The 18644-nt window shown below is 41.0% G+C and overlaps 1 protein-coding gene across 3 annotated transcripts in view; it reads right to left on the bottom strand.

The window, feature by feature from the left end:
• The window catches only part of CREB5 (cAMP responsive element binding protein 5), a 554145-nt gene that overhangs the window by 409093 nt on the left and 126408 nt on the right, over positions 1 to 18644 (bottom strand). The window contains exon 1 of one of the 3 annotated variants that reach the window (XM_011938610.1): positions 18126 to 18193. The exons of 1 other annotated variant lie outside the window; for it this stretch is intronic. Coding sequence is in view for 1 of the 2 variants with exons in the window: in XM_011938609.1 (XP_011793999.1) it covers positions 14625 to 14627 (3 nt within the window). In the remaining variant the exon portion in view is untranslated. Of the gene's footprint in view, positions 1 to 14624; positions 15123 to 18125; positions 18194 to 18644 lie in introns of those variants that run through there. One more of the 3 variants, XM_011938609.1, reaches the window with a different exon arrangement.

The raw sequence follows: 18644 nt of genomic DNA, 5'->3' as shown, positions 1-18644 counted from the left end.
AGGAAATAGATTGAGTGCCTAGTGTCTTACTAAGATTGAGGCTTTGGAAATGCAAGAGGAGAGAGAAGTCTGGCTAGGAGGAGTGAGGAGAAGGGCAGGATTCATGGGAGGTAGGTCAGTCTCTGGAGGAGGAGCACAGACCCCAAGTCCCTGGGACAGGCACCATGGGGACATAGAATGCATTCAGAGGCGGGAAGGCAGAGATAGAAGGAATAAAGTGTGTGTATCCAAAACAAACTCGGTTTCTGTCACAACTATGCCTAAGCTCAACCCTAAAGGAAGATTTTTCAACCAGCCTAAGGGAAAGGAGATTAATATCGTCAGAGTATACATTTCTCTTGCCAAAAGATTGGTCATGTGTTTTTTAGAACCATTTTTAAAAAATCCACAGCAACGTTAAATGTCAAACAATAGGGGTTGGTTAAGAAATTATGGCATAGCAACTCAATGGAATATTATGCATAATCATAGTTTTGAAAACTATGTAGCGACATGAAAACATGTCTGTGGTATAGTTTTAAGTGAAGGAAGCAGAATTTTAAAATATGTCTATGCTCTGATTAAAACTATTTACAAATTATGTTCCTCTCTGGACAAAGAATGCAAGAGAATGTAAAAATGAAAAATCAGTTTTTTCTTAGGGTTATAAGATTCTCGGTGATGGATTCATTCACCTCCATTTTTGATTTCTAAAGTATTATGACAGTTGTCTTTAAGCAACAGAGTTTAAAATTAAAGTGATACTGAGAGAAGGGGACTTCATCAGTATACCTAAAAAATCTTCCTAGGATGGTCCTCCAGGAACACTCACTAGGCTGGTTAACATCTCATGTTGGTTCTAGGAAGTCTATGGCAACAATGAGTGAGTGTCTCTTTAGTCAGTTCATGCAAAATTAATTTGCATCTACTATGTGTAACCATCTACTCTATGCTAATTCAATGAAAGAAGTCAAAACTAAGCAAGATTCAGTTCTTGCTGTCATGAAGCTTATAATCCAGGAGAGGGAATTTATGAAAAACACAAAAATAATCACAATAGAAGACACATTTTTTAAAAACCATAAGAAAAAGATTAACAAAGCACTAAGGAATTAATTAATTTTGCATTCTGCTTTTGGTTTTGCAGATCAGGAGATGATGACTGAGATGGGCCTTGGAGAGTACTGTTTTCACAGGCAGGAGGTGAATGTAGCACATCTAGGTGAATGTATGCATGTGTGTGTCTGAAACCACTGTACTAGAGGATCGCAGATGTTCCAGGGAAGAAGAGATTTTGAATATGCCAGAGAGGCACTCAACACAAACCACAGTGGATCTGTCTTGAATATGGGGTACACCTACAAGGATGTGGTTAAGACTGGCCTAGGGGCCTTGAAACAGGGCACCAGCGAAGGTTCTTGAAAAGGGAAATGGGATGTTCAAATCTATACAAGAGAGCAATTCTTGGTAGCTAGAATGGACAGAGTATGAGCTCAGGGACCAGACAAAACTGGAACCAAACCCAACTCCTCCATTTACTGGTTTTGTCCCACTGGGCAAGTCCCTTAACCTCTAAGCCTTATTTTCCTTAGCTATAAAAAGGGGTAACTGTAGCCCTTTGCTAAGTTTGTTATGAAGGTTAACATAGTAGAGCAGGACAGGAGTCTCACTAAAGACACAGTAAATAATTCTCCCTACAGTTAATAGGAGGAATTGGGTTAGAAGGAGACAGGGCAAAGACATTGCTAAGGCAGAGTCCAGAAGATGTGACAATGATATGTTCACGACTACCAAGGAAAAGGGCCAAGTCAGTGAAGGGCATGAAGCTTCAATCTGGGGGTCCAGAGGACAGTGGTGGCCCTCACTGAAACGGGTGTGTCAGAAGGAGAACTGGTTTGAGGATGAGTTTGTGTTTGAACAATTTCAAAATTAAGGAAAAGCAGCAATCCATTTAGAGGAAAATGTCAAAGGTGCAGCTGGAAGCGAAGGCCGTTGCCCAGGAGGGAGGTGCAAGCTGGAGATACATACAATAAATGCTGCAAGACTGAGGTCTGAAATGCTCTATCAACATCTACTCATCCTAAATACGCAGAGAAGCTGTTGGATCAAAATACCCTATTTGGCATGTATTCTGACTGAATTTAGCAGCCCATGTTTTCCTCCATGATGTGCTATCTTTTTTTAACAGCTTTGTTGAGACCTAATTCACAGACCATACAATTCAGTCACTTAAAATATGCAATCTAATGGCATTAGAATATTCAGATTTGTGCAACCATCACTACAATTTTAGAACATTTTCATCACCCCCAAAAGAAATCACATACTCTTCAATGGTCACCCCTGAACTCCCCACCCCACCCCCAGTCCTAGGCAATCATGAATCTACCTTCTGTCTCTAGATTCGCCTATTCTGGACATTTCCTATGTATGGAATTATACAATATATGGTCCTTTACGGCTGGATTCTTTTTCTGAGCATGTTTTCAAGGTTCATTCATATTATAGTATATTTCAGTAGTTTTTTTTATAACCAAGTAATATTTCAATATATGGATGTACCATATTTTGCTTATCTACTCAACAGTTGATGCGCTTTGGATTATTTCCACATTTTTGGCCATTAAAAATAACCCTGATAGGTAGTGATGCTGGACATCTTTTCATGTGCTTACTGGCCATTTGTGTATTTTCTTTTAAAAATTTTCTGTGACAAAACAATCTGTACAACAAACCCTCGAGACATTGAATTTACCTATACAACAAACCTGCACATGTACCCATGAGCCTAAAATAAAATTTTTTAAAAAACTGTCTAGTCGGACCTCTGTCCATTTTAATCTGAGTTGTCTTTTCATTATGATGTGTTTCTAAAATGCAGAATTTTGCCTTTTCATTGTGCAAAACGAAGGTAGCACATACACATAAATTATTCATCAACAACCAGAAAATCAGAATTTTTTTCCTTCCCACATTGAAACATTTATACCTAACCATGTGTGTGTGTGTGTGTGTGTGTGTGTGTGTTTATGGGAATGGGTGATTTTTGTCCTTGTCAGTAAATATTAGCACATCCAAACAATAACTGTTAAGGCTGCCAGAGTAGCAGACTATACTTCTATTTAATTCTTTCTTCTTAAGGTTAAAAGTTAGTGTTACCCTTTCAGCATTGCTCTTTTAAAAATCCTGGGGACAAATTCAAGGCCAAACCAAGGATAATGCTTACATTAGCAAAAATTTGTCAGTCAGTGCAACACGTATGTATCTGTTTTTAAGGGTAGGCTTGTTTTCCTATGTTTTGCTAGCTTTTTCCATAGTTGGTAATTAACATGTGGATCCCTATCTCTGAAGACTTGTTGCAAGTTTTTCCAGGGATCTATCTGAGGTTTATTTTCAGCATGTGCTAAAAAAAAGTCTGATTATAAAACATATCACTCTCAATCTGCCAGTTCTACAGTCGCATTATTACCTGACCTGGGTGCTGCCTGCTTGCTGGGCATACCTGCTGTGGTGGTTTGAATTGTGTTCACCTTAAAGGAGATATGTTGGAGTCCTAATTAAGTCCCAGAAAGTGACTTTCTTTGAAGATAAAGTATTTGTAGAGGTAATTAAGGTAAAATGAGGTCATTAGGGTAGGCTCTCATGCAGTATGACTGACATCCTTATAAAAAGAGGAACTTGGAGACAGCTATACGAAGGGAAGATCACGTGACATCACAGAGAAGACAGAAGAAGGAAGGAGGCCTGGAACAGATTCCTCCTCACGGGCCCTGGGAAGGAACCAACCCTGCCAATAGCTAGATTTCTGACTCCCAGCCTCCAGAACCGTGACAGAATAAGCATCTGTTGTTTAAGCCCCCGAGTTTGTGCTACTTTGCTACAGCAACCTCAGGAAGCTAACACTCCCAGCCATGCCCTAGACCCCCTGAGTGCCAGAGCTGTGGCTGCCCTGGGCAGAGGGGGTGCCTCTCTCCCTGTGGAGCCACTCTCTGGGAGAAGTTATCAAAGTTGTACTGCCATGGAACCCAACAATGCACTGTACCTTTCAGTTAGAGTTGCTCTTGGCGTTTCTGTTCACAGCCATTTTCTGTTCTCAGGATGCAGACACAAGCCCATGGGCACTGGGCCAGAACCCATCCCCCAATTCAGCACCACAAAGGATGACCCAGACTTTCTTACCGGGTCAGGCTTATCCTGACTCCATCTTCCCCACTCTCTGGTCCCCTCATCTTCCAGTTAATAAATCCCCAAGTCATACTGCTCTTGCCTCTTACGTGGCTTTTGAACCTGGCACTATCATAGCTCAAGCCCTCATCACCTCTTGCCTGGATAACCACAATAGCCCTTAATCGGGTTTTCTGTCTCCAGGCTTGCACCCCCTCAGCCTCCTCCTGAAACACTAAATTGCAGTGACTTATTTGGTACAAGTTCTATGAGGAGTGGGCTTGTGTCTGATTTTGATCATGTATCCCTGTACCCAGCACATAATAGATGCTCAGTTAATATTTAATGAAGGAAGGGATGAAGGAAGGAAAGGAACTTAGGCTCAAACAGGGTGCTGATATTTGTGTTGGAAAGGAGCTGCTTGGTTTATTTGCGGTTGTTGCTGCTTCTTAGTAACAAAGAGCACACTTGGTTCCATAAGTGTATGTGGCTAGCATGGAGGCAGAGGGGACGGACAAAGAGAAGCAGGAGAAAAGGAAGAAGGGAGGGAAAGATACCTGGATTCCAGTTATATGTCTGGCACTTACTTTAGCTGGGACTGCACATACCACTTAAGTCCTGGGATTCTTAGTTTCTGCATCCATTAAAATGGGAAGGATAATATCAGTCCTCCATATTTCACCGTGTTGTCATATCACCCTAATAAGACAATTTCTATTAAATTACTTTGAAACTCCTAAACAATGTAAGGTGTTATTAATCAGTGATTGTCTAGGTATGGGCTATTGGGCAAACAGGCAGTTACTCTCATAGAGAAACACAAATGAGAATCCAATGAATGTGAATTTCCATTCCTGATTATATACATCACCGGAAGTTCATTAGCTCTGGTTACTTTCTTAGCTTAATACATGTAATGTATGCACCAACACATGTAGTATGAACCACATGAAACTGATCATATTCATTCAACCACAGCAATTTTAAGTTTATGTGTCCATATAGCCAGTGCATTGGTAAGCATCATCATTGAGCCCAGAGATTTTTTTCATTCTGGAGTCCATGGCTTCTGGGTCCATGAACCTTCTCATGAACATTTGCTGATGTGTTATTTTTCTGTAAACTACCTAATTGTTTAAAGTGTTCATAATCCAACAAAGCCAGGAACAACTGACCCAGCCCTCCTTCTTACTGCTTCCAGAAACTCTTCTTATAATAATTCTGACACCCCACGCCAGGGAGGTCACTACTTTCTGAGACAGTCCTTTCTATGGACGTATAGGTTCACTTGTTCCAAAATTCTTCCCTCTTTGGAGCCAAAAGAGCAAACACAGTAAACCCTATCTCTCCACACAGCAAACTTTCTCCTTCCCGCAGTTTTCACTGTTTTACCCTGAAGCACAGAGGAAGTCAGAAATAGTATCCTCTTGTCCACAGACTGTTCCTTGATATTATGCACAAGCCTGGGTCTCCTCCTTTCTGAGTCAAATATCTCTAATTTCCTCCACCATTCCCCCTGTGATCTGTTTCCAAAATTTTCAACTCCCAGGTTGTCCCCCACAAAGCAACTTCTCATTGGTCAGTGTTACTGTGAAGTGTGGATTTACATTCCCTGACATAAACTACAAGGCTACTTTGCCTGACTTTTTTCATTGATCTCATTTGAATATATATATATGCATACATATACACACACACACCAAAGGCAATCAAGTAAATTTCTTAAAAACTGCTCAAATAAGGTCAAATGTATTTTCAAATGGAATGATACAGATTTCTACACAGAGGGCTCACCCAGATCCAAGCCAGAAAAGAGGCATGCAGTGTTACCTACCTAGCTTTTAGCTACCCTGGATACTCCTATGTGTCAAAATCACATCATGCACATACCAATGTCATCTCTCTACATTATCCCAAAGTGCAAAAGTCCTGTTTAGATTTTTGACCTTCCCATTATGACAGTAAAGTGGAAGCATCTCCAAAATCTCACAAATCACCACTAAAGAACTTACATAACCAAATACCACCTACTCCCCTAAAACCTACGGAAATAAAACATTTTTAAATATGGTATATGTATACCATGAAATACTACTCAGCCATAAAAAAGAATGAAATCATGTCTTTTGTAGCACCTTGGATGGAACTGGAGGCCATTATCCTAAGTGAAGTAACTCAGGAATGGAAAACCAAATTTCTGGATATTATCACTTATGAGTGAAAGTTATGCTATGGGGTATGCAAAGGCAGACAGAGTGGTATAATGGACATTGGAGATTCAGAAGGGGGAAAGGTGGGAAAGGGTGAAGAACAGGAATCACCTATTGGGTACAATGTACAGTGTTCCAGTGATAGAGGTACTAAAAGCCCAGACTTTACTGCTACATAAGTCATCCATGTAACCAAAACCACTTGTACCCCTAAAACTATTGAAATAAAAATAAGTGAATGCAAATTTAAAAAAACAAAACAATACAAAAATTAAAGTGGATGCATCTAGCTTGAAACAAATGGTCTGTACATTCTATTTTCCCCCATCTGGGGAATGGGTACAAGTAAACTTTTCCCCCATTTCTAATAACTGCGGTAAAATATATATAACATAAAGCTTGCCACTCTAACCTTTTTTTTCTTTTTTTTGAGAGGGAGTCTTGCTGCGAAGCCCAGGCTAGAGTGCAGTGGTGTGATCTCAGCTCACTGCAACCTCTGCCTCCTGTGTTCAAGTGATTCTCCTGTCCTAGCCTCCTGAGTAGCTGGGACTACAGGCATGCGCCACCATGCCCAGCTAATTTTTTGTATTTTTAGTAGAGATGGGGTTTCACCATATTGGCCAGGCTGGTCTTGAACTCCTGAACTCAAGTGATCCTCCTGCCTCGGCCTCCCAAAGTGCTGGGATTACAGGCATGAGCCACCATGCCCAGCCTCACCTTAACCATTTTTAAGTGTACAGTTCAGTAGTGTTAAGTATACTCACACTGTTGTACAACCAATCTCCAGAACCCCCTATGTTTTTAAACAAGCATTAAATAACTACAACTATGTGAAGGAATATAAGACTTCTAAATAGATCTCCTAAAATATCTTCTAAATGTTAATTAAAGATAAAGCAGCCACATGATTTACTCTAAAGCCTTCCTTTTAAAGATACAACCATGTTTGTGCTTAAAAAAAAGGAAAAAAGAAAGAAAGCACATTTCCTGGAAAGGATAAAAATGAACTTTAGGTTAAAGACTCAGCCTGTCTGTCTTAAGAATGTCCCTTCCAAAGGGCATGTCAAGTAATTATATGTACTCTTTTTCTCCCTGATTTTTGTAAGCACTTCCAAAGCACATGAAAAAAAAAAAAAAAATTGTACTTTGCCCGTGCTGCCTCCATCCAATCAGCAGACATTCCTGTTTTGTTTTGGTTTTTTAGTGTTTTGAATGGTTTGGAGATCAGCATGGGTGTTTAGCAAAAAGTACAATTCCAAATTACATGCTGCTTCATGGTGCCAAAACACTGCACCCTCATCTTTGATGACGTCAACACAGCACAGCCCTAAGAATGGCGGTGGTTAGTCATCCGATTTTGCAAAACTGGAAGACAAAATTGTAAACAATGTGTGCTTAGACAGGCCTTCTTAGAAAAAAGGAGTGTCTTAAATATGGTGTCAATTTTTTTAATTTCACTATATCTTTTAATCAACAATATGTATCTGAGTCAATGTTACAAATAGATACTTGTCCAATAGAAGTTACAGTTTATCCATGGACTTCCTAAAAAAGATGATAAGTACATTTGCAAGTGTATGCCCTACTATCATTGTGGTCCTCACTGGCCCAGGTTTCTATGTATACACATATTTATTTTCATATAAGCATAAACACCATAAGCATGAATATGTATAAATATTAAAATTGCTTTAAATTTAGAATGATGCTTGGAGAAAAGAAGCCAAAATAATGGCTTCCTGGCACTGGTCAAAAATTGCACTATTAATCAATATCTCACCCATCAAAGACACAGAAATGCAGACAGAGACTGCAAATGGCCAAGCCCAACCTATTATCATTATTAGGAGAAAACAAAAATCAAATACTCAAACACAGATGGCTCCAGACCAAGTGTGAAGACAGTACATTGGCACGACAAGGGCTAAAGTGTTTTATAAAAGATAATTTAGGAGCTAGGGCTAGAGTCTATCTTGCTCAATAAATGAATACGTACAGGCCTTTGCTTTCAATCCCCAAAACAGATGAGTAACTTACATCATTAATCTCATTGTCTCTCCACACAATCCTTTTAACAGTCAATCACAAAGTAGCCTGAGAGAAAGTTTCCCTGGATACTACCAAAAACACAGGTTTGCAACAGATGTCTCCATGCAACTTTTAAAACAGATTCCATGTTAAGAAGTTAATATATCCTTGTGTATTTACTAATCAATCCAGGTACATGTAGCCTGAAGCTGGGAAGTAAGAGGCATTAGCAAGGAAACCATTTAACTGCAAAGAATGCATGGGAAAGCATCAGAAAGAATGTTATTTATAAATACAAAGACAAGTGCAATAGTACAAGCAATTGGAAAATCCCTGCTTGGAAGCCACCCAAAGCAGTGCTTCTATCTGGCATATCTGGAATACATGGCACTAATAAATGTGAGCTCTTTTCTCCTACTGACCAACCACCTAGTCAATGAGCAGGATGCCTAGCCTTGGCAATCTCTTAGTTTTCCCATCTATAAAATGGGGATTAGAGCTATGTGTTAATAAATGAAGGCTAACATTCTTCCAATGAATGGCATTACAGAAAACACAAATATCACCATGAAATGTAGAAAAACATGTAATTTTACATTTAAAACTAGTTTATAGTCATGCTTTAAAGGTGATATGGTCGAATAGACATGTATTTGGAAATAGATGGCTCTGCAGGGGATAAGGAGAGAGAGGGTCAGAGTGAAATGACTCATGAATTTGGGGATGCAGAGGATCTCTGCAGCATGAAGTCACAAGGGACTGACACCAAGGTCTCTCCTCCCCTCCACAAACAATTCTGTCTGTAGACTTTGCAAGAAGGTGCGTGAGGAGTTTGGAAATTATTTTTTATTTTATACTTTTTGCATCCTTTAGTGAATGTACAGACTGGTGTATTATTAAAAACAGGTATATTAAAATAAAGCGTTCTGATGTGCATTGAAAAATATTGATTCTTCTAATATTTTAAAAGGTGATAAATAAAAATGAATACCTTAAGTCTGAGAGGTTACAACTAACATCTTGACATGAGCAATTCTGGTCTAGGCAATAACACAAGCTTGTTAAAAGCTTGGAGGGAAGAAAATTGTGGGGGATCCAGATGTCTTCACTGGAGTAAAAATCTACCTCCCCAAACAACTAAAGGCATGTATCTGGGGCAAAAGAGTAAGCTGGCAAAATACTGTAATTGAAATGTGAGGATCCTGACCTTTTCCAAAACAGAGAGTTTCTACGAGGCTACGTGTAAATCAAATCCTAAATTAAGATTTCTAGGGAAGCAGACCACTTAAAACACCCACATTTGAAAGTTACACAAAACAGAGCTCATTTGTGGTGCAAAGAATTATCGTCTAAGTTATTCATTCTGTAAATTTTAACCTTTATCAGTTATATTTTCTTAAATATGTGTTGCAGGGTACGGCAAGCTTGTAACAACCGCTTGCTGCCCTTGAACTCTGAATGAACGCTTTACTGCAATCCCTTTCCTTAAATAGAATCATAGAATATTAGGGTAGAAGATTCCTTAGAGATCAGTTAGAACTGTGGTTCTCAACCTCTGCGACACATTGGAAACACTTGTGGAGCTTTTAAAAGATACAGAGGCCCAGGCCTTCACCCCAAACCGATTAAAGCAGAATGTCAGAGTGGAAGGGTGTCGGTGTTTTTTAATAAGTTCCACAGGTGGTACTATTGGGCTGCCAGGATCATAAACCACTGATTTACCCTGGGTTGTCTGATACCATAGTCACTGACCACACATGGATATTTTGCACTTGAAATGTGGCTAGTCCAAATTGAGATATGCTGTAGTTGTGAAATATACACTGGATTTCAAAGAGAGAGAGAGAGAGAATGTAAAGTAGTACATTAACACTTTTATACGGATTATATGTTTAAATGATAATATTTTGGATATATCAGGTTAAATCAAAGTGTTATTACAATGATTTCACTTGTTTCTTTTTAACCTTTTTAATGCAGCCACTAAAACATTTAAAATGGCACATGTGGCTCACATTTGTGGCTCTCACTACTGGACAGTGCTGGGTAAGCCCAATATTCTCATCACAAATGAAGAAACTGAGGCAGAGATGCATAACAGCTCAAGGTAGCTCTCTGGGGATTGCGTCCCTCCTGCAGTCTCAGGCTTCTCATTGTTGCAGAGCCACGAATGGACAAAGCTTGTTATGCCATCAGGCGAATTTCAACTCTTCTTTCCCCCTTTTGTTTTCCTAATTGTTTCTTCTAAGATTTGACTTAAAAATCTATCTTCCTTACGGAAAAATATCCCTGCTCTACTGTGTACACATTTGTGACTTGTTACTGCAGGATTATTCATCAAGGCAGAGTAGTTGAAATGGATGTTAAAAAATGAATCTAGGGAAACACTAGCAGAAGGAAAATGCAGAGAATAGACAGAGAAAACATTTTGTCATGCTATAGTTTAGAAGATGACCCTGGAGGCCCCCAGCACTCTGACAGTCACCTTCGACACAGGATTATTCCCTGATATGATTTTAGAAGCTTGAGCCTATAATATTGTTTTTCCTCCTAGGAGTCAGTGTTTTTCTGCACAATGTTGTCATTGCAGTGAGGCAAATCAGACCCTCCGTAATGGTGCACCACACCATAGCCAGATACCCTGGCGGAAACGGACTTTATCCCAATGCCTTCTACTCTCTGATGCATGAATTAATACCTGGCCAGCCAGAAGCCAACTTACTTAAAGAAGAAAATCTTGTTTTGTTCAAGTGAAATGGTCCTACCAGATCTGGCAAATAGAGATTACACCTATTTCTTCCAGTAGTCAGCTAATTCAAACAAAAACAAAGATTTTTTTGTTGCATATGTCTTCCCCCTTGGGAAGCCAACAGAGAGAGGACTGCATAAAACTGGCTGAAATGTGCTATATTTGAGAAATCATGCCTGCAACACAGGAACTCCTCAGTGTAATAAAAGAATAAAAAGAGACCTGAATTCTGATATAAAACCTCATGCAAACAGCTGGAGAGGAAACCTGCAGGTGAGGCCAAACAACACATGCAGTAGATACATTCAAGATTTCTATTTAGACATTGTTATTCCCCATCTTAAATACAGCACAGCCTAAATATCATCTTAAATCAAATGTGTGGTGCTCTAGAGCCCTCTGTGTTGCATGCATGAATTTTTTTAGTTATGATTGGTCAAGTTTTGCCAGTCAGACCTCAAAGAACATACTTCCAGACTCAATTCACTTCTCACCACCTCCAAACACACTCATACATATCCACCTGGAAAGATAATGTATTATAGACAGATCCTAGGCAAAAGTACACCTTCTAGAGTGAAAACATCACCCATTTCTCTATTTGACAAAAAAAGGTTATTTATTTTAACTTTAAATAATATTTCAGATCCTGTCCTCAGAGATGATAAAGAAAAGACAGGAAGTAGAGAAAGTCACTGCCTTATTCTTGAGACAGTCTTTCAGACCATTTTTAGTCTGCCTGGTTTTTACTCTCAAATGAAATCTGGATGGTGTGGTTTTACAGAGTATGTCTAATAACAATGGTGATAAAAGGAGAATTTAAGTTAAAATTAATTAAGGAGGCCCATATTAGAAAAAATAACATTGCAGATATTATATAAGAATAAATGATACTACAGCTTTTATGATTAAGGTATTCATTCCAAAGATCTGATAAAAATTTGTCTTTGAAAGATTAGTCATCAAAAGGTTTGAAAAGAGCAAAGGATACAAAGTCATGGGTTATGCCCCATTTCTGACAAGGGCATTTATGACAGGAGCACCCAACCTGGAGGCAGGGACCAGGCTTCTCAGCCTGGTTTGGCTCTCGCTAGCTCCGGGCCTTGGGTGAGCCAGGGGTCTCTTCTGCAAAATGAAAAAGTTGGTCTATCAATCTGAGGCTCTCTCCTAGCCCTACCATCCCCATAAAGGCATAAGCCTTTGTATCTCACCATCAGAATCTCTAGGCCGAAAGGAACTCCCTCTAAAATCAGTTCTAGTCAAATGCCAGCCTGGTAGTTTTCAATCCTTGTTAAGGATTGAAATCCTAAAATCCTTTTAGGGTTAAGATCAGAAATGTGACCTTAAGGAAATAGAAGAAAGCAGCTGAAATACATATTTCTAACGTGATAAACTGATTCTGATCTATTTCTCAGGGGGCAGAGGTGAACTTGGAAAAAATAAATATTGAAATGCCAATATAATATCTTACATATTCAAGAATTTATCCTAAACTTTATCTTTTACTGGGAAAGTCCCAGAGTCCTCAATAAGAGCTTCAAAAATTTTAGTTGGGTTTCTGGAAGAATGCTATTACTATCTGGAAATTTCTAAAAGGCCTCTCTCTTTAAAAAAAAAAAAAATTCCTATGCTAAATCTATGATTTGTCCAACAATGGAATACTAATGGATTCTCAAAAAACGCTAATTGCTCATTTTTTCCTAATTACGAAAAGCAATAATTCTTTAGTGAAAACATTAAACATGATGTCATTTTTAAAGTGCCAGACTTTCTATTTAAAGCATTGCCACAAAGTAGATAGCTTACTGAGTTTACAAATAGCAACACAAAACGGGTCTTCTGTGTCTTTAAGTCTGTTTAGCATATCCGAAAGTGCTTCTTCCTCACACTTAGATATTTAAGGCAACTGCCCCCCAGTTTATTACCTTATCTCAATTGTTTAATTTTCTTAAATAGAATTCAGAGAAATAGTCATAGATTTAAATTTTTAAACACTAATAAAGCATTGGTTGATTCCCATAATATAGCTGGTAGTCAAAGTGGACAAGATAATGAATTGACTGAGATCACTGTTTCGTCTTCATCCAAGAAAGCTGCCTCTAAAAAAAGACCTTAACTTGCTGTAGAAATCCAATTTGTAAGAAGCATATAGATGGGAAACACCAGCCAGGATCACATTAATTTTGTGACTACCAGCATTGCTTTGAAGTGAAGAAGAAGAAGGAGGAGGAGGAGAAGGAGGAGGAGAAGAAGAAGAAGAAAAAAGAAAAGATGACAAAAATTATAAGTCCACTCAAATCCCAATTTTAATCCAACAACACAACCAGAAGAAAACAAATTACAAATGCAAAGTTCACATCTTAGTGATCTAGTGAGCATGACACCCCCACAAAATAATTTTTAGCTTAGTAATAAGTAAACTCCAATGACAAGAAAATATTATAGGATTGTGATACCTCATTGCTAAAAAGTAGATTATAGTAAGAAATTGGGAGTCTCGGAACTTGCCATCATGGAAACTCCATGATTGATTGGTTTTGAATGTGTAGGTATGGGAAACTGACAAATCATTGTAACAAAAATATTCAACTCACTAGAATTGAAAATCTATGCAGGAAAAGTCTCTCTGACAAACTACCATTCATTTAGCCACCTACTCAAATAAAAGCTGCAACATAACAGAGATCTAGAAATAAAGGCATGGTTTCCAATTTTTTGTTGGAATGTTCTAATAAATATCTTCTCAGGTATAAACTATATAAGGTTGCGACTGACTGCTGATTGACAGGCAATTTATGGGCACCAGCAATTTACATAAAAAATAGTGGGCTTGGAGATATTTTCAAATATGTTTACTATGAGTGAAGTTGAAAAATAAAAACCACTATAATCAGTAAGGATTTAAAAATAAGAGATCTATATAAAATGCTATAAGCAAAGGAAAATGAGAAACATTTCTGGGGAGACACAAGTGAGTTTTGTTATTATAAGTTTTAAAACTAAAGTAATAGCTGATATTCAACCAATAGCATCATCCTTCGGGGACATACACATCTAGGTTTGAATGCGGAAAACTGTTTTCTTTTGTTTTGTTTTTAATTTTTAGGTTTCTTTTTCAAGAACTTTCTTATTAAAACTTAAATACTTATTGAAGTGATCCATGAAACCTCATAGAAAGGGGAATTCATGCTTGACACATTACTTAGCATGCTTCATAGCTTCCCCACTGCAATATGCTCCTGAACATATTTTACCCAGGAAATAATAGTCTTATTCACACACACACACACACACACACACACACACACACACACACAAAACCTTCCACATAAAATGCTACAAGTCCCAGGAAACTGACAAAAGCAACATTAAAATTTTGTGCAAAATCAGAGCTCCATTTCTGAATTCCATCTATGAAAATACAACATTGGTTCTATTTAACTAAGTGCAAAGTTTTCTCTCTGCTTAATAAGCATAATAAACATCATCCTTACCATTATCTGTAGAATAAAAGCAGCAACGTGTTGCTTCCTGCAGTCACCAAATCAAGGTTTTTCTTCCTTTCTTTCTAGTAACTTCTGTTTCACCAGCAAGATTGGGAAGAAAATAAGTCTTGCGTATTTGCCTCAGTATTTCAGACCAGAAGACTGTGAAACTAGCTCTTAGTAAAAAGAACAGGTCTGGTATTTTACAATTACTTCTGCAACCCAGAGGTACCTCCTAGACTCTGGTACCTCCCTTGTTCTCTAAGTTTCTTTTAGTAATGAGACTAATTTTTCCAGTAGCCTTGAACTCCCTAGATTTAACTGACATGGAAAATGTGACTAAAAATTTGTAGAACTGTCTAGCCTCCAACCCAACACAGAATCAACTTTGTTGTAAATGTTGAAGAACACCTCGCAAGCAGCTACATGCTCAGTTTCTACTCCTGAGCTACGCAGCAGAGAACACCAAATAACAGTGCGCCATCTAGTTAGCAAGCTGCAATCTCCATGCTAGAAGGGGGGACACTTTCAAACCCTGGGAGTTAAGAACTTGTCAGGGTTCAGCTGCTCTAAAGGTCCAATTGTTTATTTAAATAAAAAAAAATATCGCTACTGAGATAATCCACATCTAGTGGATATGGGAAAATTTAGGTTATAATGGCACTACAAACTTTTACATCTAACTTTGATTTACAAGATAAAAGCAAGTTTTAAATTAAAAGGGCTTTCTGTTAATAGAGCTTATTATTCTGAAGACGGGAATGATTTTCTTCGAAAGTTGTCCCTGGGTGCATGCCTATTATCTTTGCTTTTCCCCTTCCACTAATGAGCATTTATCTAAAGAGCCTGTTAATCCTCTGATGTGTGCTTCTGGTCAGAGGTAACAGTTTGAATAAAACCACTAATCACTGATCACTAAATCACTGATCATTAATCACACTTTCCAGTGCCCATGACTGGGCCATTTTTTTTTTCCTTTAAGTCTATGAATCACAAACAAGAAGTTCAACATTTTCGATGCACACATATTGTGTGGAGGTTACACTATTTCATCTCTAGATGTGAATAAATACTAAATCCTGCCACAAACTTGGGGAAGTATGTCAATTAGACCCCAGAGAGGAGTTTCACAAATGTCTACCCTACAGCATGGCTTTCACTTTGAAGAAAGTAGATCTAATTATAAGAAAACATGTGTTCTTCGAGAAATTCCCTCATATTGGCAATATAAGTATTTCTTTATTTAGTTTTCACCAACTCCAAATCAGGGACCACTCCGATTCCCTCTCCCGCTCTAACCAAAACTCTGTTAATACTTTCATAATTTAATTTCTGCACATTTCCCTCCCCCGCCCCCCCACCAAGAGTTCTTTTTACTTTGATCCCTTGCAACAAGTCATACATAGGGTCTTTATTTCAACTGCCAGATACGGAGGTTCTGACTCAATTCAATGACTTAAGTATTGAACTACCTCTTTCAACATAGAAACTTAAGGTTAAGAGCTAGAAACTAACGCACACACCAATTTATTGTATGGAAGTTTAGGTTCAACAACTCACATTCCCTTACTTTGGAAATGAAACGTTTAGTCTTGATCCTTTCAGCTAAACCTGATTTTGTCAGCATCCTGGCTTCTTCATCTTCCCTCTTCTGCTAAAGGGCAGGCACTACCCTTTAGCAAACAAAGTGAAGTACTTTGTTTGCAGTGGATGTATTGCCTTCCTAAGTCACTACCACGAGGACAGAGTATTATCATAACGCTTGGAAACATTTCCTGATTTGCCTTTTCTATCAGGACGAAGCATTTTCGCTCTAGAGGAGAAGGCTTGTTGGTGCCTTTCTTAAATAATACAAAAGGGCAGATTGCGCGCTGATCAGGTACAGTTGTCCCCTCAGACCCCAGAAGCTTTTACCCACACTCCAGGGACCGTGCTCGCTCCAGGGAAAGCTGTAAAAGGCGGGGCCGGGGCTAGAGTGATAACGGTGTAGACGGGGGAGTGGTGGAGAGGGAGGGGTTGGGAAGAGAGGGCAATAAAGATGTCTAGGGAGGGGGCGATTGCACGAGTGTGTTGTGAGGAGGGTAGGGGGATGCACAGCAGAGTTGCTTTGTCAGCATTCTAAGCTCCTGAACCCTTGAGGAGCTCAAGCTGTTAATCAAACACTTACTGGCCTGCAGAATGACGTAATGGACCTGTATCCAGCCTTTATTCCTTGACACATGTCAGAGAAGGAGGGAAAAATAAAAATCAAACACATTCTGCAGACTGACAAGGAGATATACAAGTAGCCCGCTCCAGACCCCGGCCTTGAACAAGCATCAAGTGGGGGCGGCACCGGTCCAGGGAAAGTTGGGGACGGGGATGAGAGTGTGGACAAGGTCTAGGGCTTTATCTACTAGACGTCCCTCAAAAACAAATCTATGGCAAAGAAGTAGATGCAGTTGCTGAGGGAAAACATCTCCTTGGTTCCTTCCTCCGCATCTTGCCCCTCTAAGAACTTCAGGAAAAGTTCAAGTGGTTCTGCCGAGAATTTGCCGCAGGGGGAGACTCCGCCGCCTGGTCCTGGGAATTGCCTGGGCGCCGCCAAGGCTCGAGCCGGAGCTGTCATTTGGGGCAGCGGCCGGGAAGAGGTAACGATGCCAGCGAGAAAGCAGCGGAGGCAGGAGGCGGCCGGAGGAGTGGACGGGAGCGGAGGGAGCCTCGCTGCTCTCCAGCCCGGAGCGCCTGTAGCGAAAGCCAAGCGCCCTCCAAGGGCGACCTCCCCTCCCTGGGCGCGCGCCCACCCTCTGCAGCCAGCAGCCCCACGGGAGAAGTGGCAGCGGCAGCTCCGCACTGGGGAGAGCGAGCCCCCTGCGCGCGCGCCCACACGCTCCCTAGGTGACCCGGCGTCCTCGCCGCGCCCGCTGGAAGTTTGCAAACTTTCTCCGGGGGTTCCGCCGCCACGCTGGGAAGCTGGGGACGCGGGGGGAGGTTCCTGGCTCGCCGTCTCCGCTGCCGCTTGACCGCACTTCTGGAGGACTCCGCACCTTGCCAGGTCTCTGGAGGCAAACACACACCCCCGATTCATAACTGGTCCCCGCGTCAGGGGACTCGCGCGCTCCCACACACGCACGCACGCCGCGCGGACTCGGCGCCGGCTCCACGTTAGCATCCCTCCAGGCGCGCGGCGCGGCGGCCACCGACCGCTCAGGCACTCACGCGGCGCGGGGTCTCTGGGGTGGCGTCAGGACACAGCCGAATTCCACAGTCTACCAGCACTCGGGGCCAGACTTCCCTCTGGTCCGCCAAAATGTTTACAAACACAGATCACCCTCCAGAAAAAAATGCATCACATCTTCCCTACTCCTTGCCCTGTGACCTGCCCACTGGACCAAGTAACCTCGCGGCTGCTGCCGAGAACCAACCCCTGCAAACAAGTACGCTCCCGAGATGGCTCCCGCGGCAAGTGCAACAAAAGTGGCTAAATGCAAAAGCCCCAGAAGTGGCCGAGCCGTATTTTTAGGAACTTACCAAACAAGTGTGGAGAAGGCAAGAGCGGAGCCCGGGTGAAGGGACCACGTTGGACTGAGCAAAGATTACAATACATTCTATTTAGAGTGCATTACATCACCCCCCCGGTGACGTCACGTGGGATTCCTGAACTTCTAAATCATTGCGGTCCGCTGGGGAGGGACGGAGCGAGGGGCGGGGCCGGCGCGTCGAGGGGGCAGGCCCCACCCCGGCCCCGCCCAGACCCCGCCCCGCCCGCGCGGACCCTGGTGCACCCGCCGGGGAGTGGCAGCGGCGGGGGCGACTGCGCAAGCAACAGCTTGCAGAGCCCAGCGCCGTGTGACACGGCTCCCTGACATTAGTGGTGTGAGTCAGCTTGGAAACAATCCTTATGGTTTCAGACAGGACCACGGAGGAGGCGCGGGCGTGGGCTGTTCTGCGGGGAGGGCCTGATGGGGTTTGAAAGGTGTAGGGATGGGGGTTAGGGGAGAGGTGGGGAGGGGATGCTGAAGGATGTGGGAAGAGGCTTTGCAAACAGAA

This window comes from Colobus angolensis, unplaced genomic scaffold (assembly GCF_000951035.1).
Source record: "Colobus angolensis palliatus isolate OR3802 unplaced genomic scaffold, Cang.pa_1.0 Scaffold175, whole genome shotgun sequence".
In the NCBI taxonomy this organism is placed as follows: domain Eukaryota; kingdom Metazoa; phylum Chordata; class Mammalia; order Primates; family Cercopithecidae; genus Colobus; species Colobus angolensis.
The sequence above is the reverse complement of the archived record's forward strand: the minus strand, read 5'-3'. Positions and strand labels throughout refer to the sequence as shown.